General features: G+C 39.0%; 2 protein-coding genes across 5 annotated transcripts; one reads left to right on the top strand and one right to left on the bottom strand.

The window, feature by feature from the left end:
- Nucleotides 1-2471: 2471 nt before the first annotated feature.
- LOC124179310 (cleavage stimulation factor subunit 2) lies at nucleotides 2472-5450 on the bottom strand. 4 transcript variants are annotated; one of them, XR_006870010.1, is made up of 8 exons: nucleotides 5249-5450; nucleotides 5075-5153; nucleotides 4276-4847; nucleotides 3931-4102; nucleotides 3831-3857; nucleotides 3659-3756; nucleotides 2994-3210; nucleotides 2472-2781 (listed from the first exon to the last, which is right to left on the bottom strand). XR_006870010.1 is itself a non-coding variant. In XM_046563521.1 (8 exons), exons 1-8 carry the CDS (start codon nucleotides 5307-5309, stop codon nucleotides 2662-2664), a joined length of 1320 nt encoding a protein of 439 aa, XP_046419477.1. In that variant the 5' UTR covers nucleotides 5310-5447; the 3' UTR covers nucleotides 2472-2661. The 4 variants fall into 4 exon arrangements, 2 of the variants coding, with proteins under 2 accessions (XP_046419477.1, XP_046419486.1); XM_046563521.1 differs by having other exon boundaries at nucleotides 2994-3184; nucleotides 5249-5447; XR_006870013.1 differs by lacking the exon at nucleotides 3831-3857 and having other exon boundaries at nucleotides 5249-5449.
- Nucleotides 5451-5588: 138 nt separating this feature from the next.
- Nucleotides 5589-8139, top strand: LOC124179299 (WD40 repeat-containing protein SMU1). The gene is made up of 8 exons (XM_046563509.1): nucleotides 5589-5749; nucleotides 5817-5883; nucleotides 5973-6116; nucleotides 6223-6337; nucleotides 6450-7092; nucleotides 7191-7292; nucleotides 7387-7723; nucleotides 7863-8139. Exons 1-8 carry the CDS (start codon nucleotides 5724-5726, stop codon nucleotides 7959-7961), a joined length of 1533 nt encoding a protein of 510 aa, XP_046419465.1. The 5' UTR covers nucleotides 5589-5723; the 3' UTR covers nucleotides 7962-8139.
- Nucleotides 8140-8525: the final 386 nt, after the last annotated feature.

The following is an 8525-nucleotide window of genomic DNA, read 5'->3' as shown; positions in this document are numbered from 1 at the left end:
GGGCTTGCGCGAAAAACGAATTGAAATAATTTATTGTAAACATGAACGAGGAGCCACGGAGCGCTTATCGTGGAAGTCGAGAAATTTTATTAGCGGACTGAGAGCTACCGAATTTGGGCTTGCGCGAAAAACGAATTGAAATAATTTATTGTAAACATGAACGAGGAACCACGGAGCGCTTATCCTGGAAGTCGAGATATTTTATTAGCGGACTGACAGCTACCGAATTTGGGGTTGCGCGAAAAACGAATTGAAATAATTTATTGTAAACATGAACGAGGAACCACGGAGCGCTTATCCTGGAAGTCGAGATATTTTATTAGCGGACTGAGAGCTACCGAATTTGGGCTTGCGCGAAAAACGAATTGAAATAATTTATTGTAAACATGAACGAGGAACCACGGAGCGCTTATCCTGGAAGTCGAGATATTTTATTAGCGGACTGACAGCTACCGAATTTGGGGTTCCGCGAAAAACGAATTGAAATAATTTATTGTAAACATGAACGAGGAGCCACGGAGCGCTTATCCTGGAAGTCGAGTTTCACCGCGTAGCGGACCCGAAGCGCGGGATCCGGAAGGTTGAGAACTCTTACTCGAAATTTGCGGAGCGCGACTCTCATGCGTCCGCTCTACTGCGCGGTTGTTTCCCGACTGAGGAATTCGACTAGCTGATTTTGAATTGGTGACGTCACTTTCTGAACATCCGACATCCAAACTATGGTTTCGAACTTTGATACTATGTACGATGATGTATGATGTACGATGTATGATGTATGATGTATGATGTACGATGATACGATATGATGTATAATGATTTTAGCTTTCACATTTCATACATGAAATACACACCTTATCTCTCCTGCCGATTCCAGACTCAAGCGGCCAGGCCCTTCGATCGTTAGCCGTTGACTGAAGATGTATTCTTCAGTGAACGGGTCGGCTAATAACGCTGCCGTTCTGCGACAGTTGGATGATGAAAAATTTCGCTCGTATCTTTCAAATGTGTGTTAAAATACACTCGAAGTGTTAAGAAGCGTCGTTCTTTCTCTCCCTATCACCTTTCTAGGTCTTTAAATCACTACGCTGTTTTCGCTGCGTTTTCTGAGTTCCTGAGGGTCCAACAAATCAGGTACGGGTCATTTGAATCGAATCCGAAACAAAAAATTTTCCGCTCAAAAAATGAAGAAAAAGTAAGGCTAACCCCTTTGCATTTTTGGCGGAAATTTTTGGGATTCGGAAAAGTGCTGGAATAAATTCTTTCATGCACTATTCGGACGTGATTTTGCGAGAGCAATCGATAAGGCGCAGTTCCAATACGCTCCGATCGGCGCGTCCAAAGTTACAACCAAAAAACGAAAACCTGAATTTTCGACATTTTTCAGCAGGTGCTTTTTTCCTCGTATCTTCTCACCCGTTGATCCCACGCTCCTTTTGCTGCGTTTTCTGAGTTCCTTGGGGTCCGATTGGTCGGGAAAGAGTCATACGAATCAATTCTGAGACGAAAAATTTTTTGGTCAAAAAAAAAAGGAAGGTTAACCCCTTTGTATTTTTGGCGAAAATTTTCGCGATTTTCAAAAGTGCTGGAAATAATTAATTGTGGCACTATTTGGACGTAATTTTGCGAGAGAAATCGATTGGGCGCAGTCCCAATACGCTGCGATCAACTCATCGAAAGTTAAAGCCAAAAAACGAAAACCTGAATTTTCGACATTTTTCAGCAGGTGCTTTTTTCCTCGTATCTTCTCACCCGTTGATCCCACGCTCCTTTTGCTGCGTTTTCTGAGTTCCTTGGGGTCCAATTGGTCGGGAAAGAGTCATACGAATCAATTCTGAGACGAAAAATTTTTTGGTCAAAAAAAAAGGAAGGCTAACCCCTTTGCATTTTTGGCGAAAATTTTCGCGATTTTGAAAAGTGCTGGAATAAATTAATTGTGGCAATTAGTCTTATAAGGATCCTTTGAATCGAATTTGAGAATGAACATTCTGGCTTCAAAAACTGCTTGAAATTTTTCCGTTGAAATGTGGCAGATTTCAAATAATGTTGCATCTTTCATGCACCATTTGGACGCAACCTTGCGAGAGAACATAATTGCACATAGTTCCGGTAAGCTGCGACCAATGGTTTCCAAGTTTCAGCAGATCAGTGCAACAATCGGAGGTTGAGATCGGATTGATTAATAAGAGATTTCGTGACCAAAAAAACCAGTTTTTGGTTTATTTTGAAAAAAATTCGTAGTAGATTGAATCCATAGACAGGAGTCAACGTCATACGCTGTTCAACTAAACCTAGAAATCATCGGCCTTCTGCGCACATAAGGCCGGTTCTACCAACCTTTTTTCAACCACTATTTTAATTCGTTTTGAAATTTCAAGACGTTATTTGCCAGAAAAACTGTGCTTCTCGTCAAGTGGTGTATACAGAGTTGTCGTATTCACAAAATCATCATGATATTTACAAAAAATCGCACGTCAGTTAATCAAATTTTTATTTTCACACCCTCTGCTTAGACAAGTCAAGTAATATAATGAAACATATTGAATCTTAAACAATCTAGACCTAGTACACCCAACATAATGTTCAGTGACATACTTAAATATTAAAATTGATGAGTTTTTTTCGTGTAAAATACAATTATTATCATTCCGTGAGAAGATGTTCTCAACGTTGAGTGCTTTTCGCTATTTGTTCTTTGAGCACTAGGATACTCTGCCTTTGTTCCGGAGGAAGCATAGCAATCTGCTCATCTGATAATTGTAACACTTGCATGATCAATGCCGCCTGTAACATAGAATGAAAACAATTTCAAGAAATGTTATATACATGTAAAGACTCAAAAAGTTGTAATATGTTTATATTCTTCACGTCTTAGATGAAGTTAGGTCAACAGTCTAATCTTTTGGTGAGTGCAGGGAAGGCTTACATAGCAGGAGCCTTTCATAAAATCACATACTATGACATTGTAAATTTGAACATTGGAAAGTCTTTGGTACCTTTTCCTGGTCAGAAGCACCACTTGGAATGTTACCAGCAGGCGACATCCCCGCCATTAACCTTGAGGTAGCAGTACTGGGTGTTGAGAGACTCAGTGGATTAGTAGGGTTAATACCACTTGTTGTAGGGGGTGGCACCGGTGTTGCCACAATGGGTCTGGGTGCGACAGACGTGACCCCAGGAGCCGGTGCTGTAACATCACAAACAAGAATTGATCTGGAAAAATTCATAATCTCGTTAAAGGAACACGAAACTAAATCGTAATCAGAGTTAAATTTATCTCATGAAATGTGGCGAGGGTAAGTCAACAGCATAGCATAATGCATTGCCGCAATAGCGAACGATACTGTACAAGCGAATCTTAAAATCTTCTTTAAGAATGAAATAAATTATACATCTCTATGCGTTCGATTTTTAATCATAATCCACAAACTATATGAAAAAACTCTTCAGAATGAAATTATATGAATGAGGAGAATGTATCTCTTCATCTAATCGTGATCGTTTCAAATTTTACAGTAGATATGCATAACCAGGAACCATCTTCAAATTCTCATGCAACTTTCGACAGTTACTTAGAAAATCACTTTTTCACAAAAGTTACTGCTAGCACTGAGTTCTGATAAGTCAATAGTGGAAATTAAAACTCTGATTTGATGCTTACGATTAATTTTGGGAATTCGAGGATCAACTGGCATCCTAGGGTCACGTGGGTCTCGTGGTTCTCGTCCGAATCTGTCAGCTCTCGGATCACGACCGAAACTAGAACGAATATTGAAGTTACCGAACAATGATAAGTTATTGGGCTACATTCACGACAAGTATAATAGTAACACCTCTCTATACCCTCCGCTGGAAGAGTGCTGTAAAAGAACGCAAATTATTGATTATTTAATATCCCATTGGAAACAGAACCCAATTTATAATTATACTAACGGTTCTGGAAGAGCAAAGCTCTGTGATACAGCTCTGGGATCTGATGGAGGAGCTATAACTGGAGCGCTGACAGGAACAGGAGGGACTTGGGGTGGCCCTCGTAAGTCTTGATCCATTCTAGCCAGCCTTGGATCAATTTGTCTATCTAAAGTACGCAGATCCACATCCTGCCCTATAAATTTAATGAATAATTAGAAATCATATAATTGAATTTTCAACCTAAAAGTCGATACTCGATGGGTAAATTACAGAAAAAAATTAAGTTCCACTAAAATTGGGTCACGACGAATGACTTTCTGAGAATAAATATTTGAAATGAGTATCAGGAAATCTGGCTATATTCACCTGCAAAAATTGGAGCAGGTGGATTAACTGGTGTTGGTGCAGGTCTAGGAGTCCAGGGTTCTTCGATTCTTGGAACAATAGGATGCAGCGGTGGCTTATCATTTGGTAAAATAACACCAGGAATCGGGTTGGCTTTATGTAGCATATTGACTGCAGTTTGAGGGTCGACAATTCTCATCACAACTTGGGCCTGAAGCAAGGCATAAGCAAGCTGCGGGTTCTGTAGTAGCATTTGTCGTGCTTCGTTTGGATTATTTTGCACGCATAGCTTCATCTGCTTCATCAATTCAAACATCTGTTCAGGAGGTAACGATGCAACTGCTTTGCTTATAGCCTCTGGTGCCTTGTCTGCTTGAACTGCCTCGCCATAAGGATTTTCAGTGTTCTGTCCCTGAAGCAGGCTTTGCATTTCCATCCGACTTTTTTCTGTGCAAGCATTGTCCACTCTCAGTGTCCTTCCACCTATTTCATAGCCATTCAGGTTACGCATTGCGCTAAGCGCTGTCTCTTGATCCTTATACTCGCAAAATCCATATCCTTTCGGCTTTCCAGTTTCTCTGTCAAAAACCAGCCTGAGAAAAAGATACGAGAAGATATACACAAGTTTCAAAATAAATCAATAATAAATATTTTTCACTATGGAAATAATGAGATGCTAATAAAGTGTTAGATAAATTAAAACTTTTTAATGGATTTTTCCTGCCAATTCCTGTAAAGTAATTGTATTTTTTTTTTTTTTTTGTTTCACAATAAAAGACTGTTTGAGGTTAGGGTAAAGAACGTTACGGAGCATACTTACTTGAATGAGAGAACTGGTCCAACTTCGCTGAATATGTCCTTTAAATTCTCCTCTGTTGCTTCATACGGAATATTTCCGACTGAAAATTAATTGCAATCGTATTTTTGGGCGACTGAATTATCCGGTTAACAATTCATTGCGTTATAATTTAAAAAAAAGTTTATTCATAATTACCAAAAACACTCCGCATTGATTTATCCATCAGGGATTGATCTGAAATAGTTGAATTACTCATTTTTGCTGTTTTTATTTACGAATTTACAGATTTTGTTTATTGCTCGAATTCGAACGATACATCAACGTTTGTCACCCGAAGGACAGAAGACAGGTGTTTTCATTCGAACGTGATCAACATGCAACAAGAACACCGTGGGTTATTCAAAACTAAATTGATAATAAACTTGATAATAATATTTCCACGGAACGAAGTCATTGACTAGATATTTAGATAGATACTGATGATTGTCTTCCTAGCGGAATTTTCTGCAACTACTGAAACGCTCGTCTACGTTGTTCCGCACTTAATGCCGCGATATCAAGTGCCTGCCATTCTATTACCGACTGCTATTTAGGGTTAGGATGGTATTAAACTTTTGACCGAAGTAAACATTGTGACAGCAAGTAAATAAATAGTTGTTCGTTCGTAAAAATGTCAATCGAAATTGAATCCGCTGAGTATGTATCTACTCTGTACATAATTAATTATTAGTCCCGATCAAACTACAATATCTTCTTATTTCAGTGTTATACGACTGATTCAACAGTACTTGAAGGAGTCTAATCTTGTAAAAACACTACAAACCTTGCAGGTAATATTAAATTTATTCATAATCCTACGAGGAAATACTCCTTGTGAATTGATCAAACTGTTAATTTAATCCTCTAAATACTTAACCAGGAGGAAACTGGTGTCTCGTTGAATACAGTTGACAGCGTTGACGGATTTGTTACGGATATTAACAATGGACATTGGGATACTGTGCTTAAAGCGACACAGTCCCTCAAATTGCCTGATAAAAAACTCATTGATTTGTACGAACAGGTATTTAACAACTTTCATTGTTTACATATGTTTCCAAAGACGTAGAAAGTCAGGTGAACTGTCAAACCTATAACAGAAATCCGATATCACAAATGTTTATTCACAGGTTGTTTTAGAACTAATTGAACTAAGAGAATTGGGCGCAGCTAGATCTCTGCTGAGGCAAACTGACCCGATGATAATGATGAAGCAGCAGGAACCTGAAAGATACATCCATCTTGGTAAAACAGAATAACTAATACAACTTTCATAACTAGTTTCTTAACTGACAAGCTACAGATGTTTATTTAATTTTCAATTGAATAATTTTTCTCACCTTCCACTTTTCTCCAGAAAATCTTTTGGCACGGTCCTACTTTGACCCAAGGGAAGCATACCCTGATGGAAGTACAAAGGAAAAGCGAAGAGCTCATATAGCAACTGCTTTGGCGGGTGAAGTATCAGTCGTACCATCCAGCAGGCTGCTAGCTTTGCTCGGACAAGCTTTGAAATGGCAGCAGCACCAAGGGCTCTTGCCTCCTGGCACAACCATAGATTTGTTCAGAGGCAAAGCAGCTGTTCGAGATCAGGAAGATGAAAAATACCCAACTCAGTTATCTAAGCAAATTAAGTTTGGACAAAAGTCACATGTTGAGTGTGCGAGATTTTCACCAGATGGACAATATTTGGTAACAGGCTCCGTCGACGGGTTTATAGAGGTGTGGAACTTTACTACTGGAAAAATACGAAAAGACTTGAAGTACCAGGCACAGGATAACTTCATGATGATGGAACAAGCCGTTTTATCAATGTCATTTAGCCGCGATAGCGAAATGCTTGCCGGTGGTGGCCAAGACGGGAAAATGAAAGTTTGGCGTGTTCAAAGTGGCCAATGCCTCCGCAGATTCGAAAAAGCACATGCCAAAGGTGTCACTTGTCTTCAGTTCAGTAGAGACAACAGTCAGATACTATCCGCATCATTCGACACCACTATAAGGTACGTCATTTTGTAAAAATAGAAATGATAAACTTTGGCAGAATTTCTTTTGCACAACCATTACATTTATTTTCACGTTTGACAATTTTTTGTTGCAGGATACACGGGTTAAAGTCTGGAAAGACATTGAAAGAATTCCGAGGCCATATCTCATTTGTCAATGAAGTAGTTTTCACCCCGGACGGTCACAGCATAATAAGGTGAAAAATTTATGTGACAAAATTAAGTTTTTTCCCAACACATAGTCTGCTTCTTCAAACTGATTGAAAATTAATAAACATTTTTGATCTGCAGTGCTTCCTCAGATGGAACAGTCAAGCTCTGGGGCTTGAAAACAACAGAGTGCATAGGCACATACAAATCTTTGGGAGCTGCAGATCTTACTGTCAACAGTATCCATCCGTTACCTCGCAATCCGGAACATTTTGTCGTTTGTAATCGATCAAACACTGTGGTAATAATGAACATGCAAGGACAAATAGTCAGATCCTTCTCCAGTGGAAAACGAGAAGGTGGAGATTTCGTTTGCGCCTGTGTTAGCCCGCGTGGAGAATTCATATACTGTGTTGGAGAGGATCTCGTTTTGTATTGTTTCTCCACTTCGTCGGGAAAACTTGAGCGAACCCTCAACGTGAGTACAACTAATGTCATTGATTTATTGAAACGAATACCTCGTTTCCTAGAAATTTCAAACGTAAGCCCTGTTATTCGATTTATTTTAATATTAAACTTGCAAGAGATAAAACTATTGTCAATATTGTTTTTCGCAGATCCATGAAAAAGATGTAATCGGGTTAGCTCATCATCCGCATCAAAACTTGCTCTGCTCATACAGTGAAGACGGACTTCTCAAACTGTGGAAACCGTAAATTTTCATATAAACATAAGCATTGTTGAATTGTACGATTACCCTTCTTATGCCGAAGTCAAATAGGCATATTCCAGACACGATATAAACTAACGAGCGGACTCCCCATCAATGCATATTCCATATGTCGACCATGTATTCTACCATTAGGTCATTAAATCATATGTTCTTAAATCTAATGAACAATTGTGTTATAATTTGTTGCGGCAAACTTAGAATTTAGGGAAAACCAGAAAATCGTACTATGAACATCCAAACGCTTAGGAATGTCTTTTAACTTTGATGATGGCTGGCTGGGTCCAGCCGAAAGGTCGCCAAATAAAACATGACAGTTTTATTCCGATCAAATATCGACCTTCCCGGCGGACTTCTCATTCATGGAAAACCAGAAAGTCAGAGCTTGGTTGGAGTTACAGAAATGGAAATGTTCCGCAGACTTTTTGAACGAAATTCAACTTGATGGCTTCCGAAGAACGAAGTAGCAGGTGAATTGCAATTTTTGCTCATCTGACATGAACCTATTGATATTTCAAAACTATTACATGTTCCTCTTCTTATAAGACTG

The sequence above is a fragment of the Neodiprion fabricii genome, chromosome 1, assembly GCF_021155785.1.
Source record: "Neodiprion fabricii isolate iyNeoFabr1 chromosome 1, iyNeoFabr1.1, whole genome shotgun sequence".
Classification (NCBI taxonomy): Eukaryota; Metazoa; Arthropoda; class Insecta; order Hymenoptera; family Diprionidae; genus Neodiprion; species Neodiprion fabricii.
The sequence above is the reverse complement of the archived record's forward strand: the minus strand, read 5'-3'. Positions and strand labels throughout refer to the sequence as shown.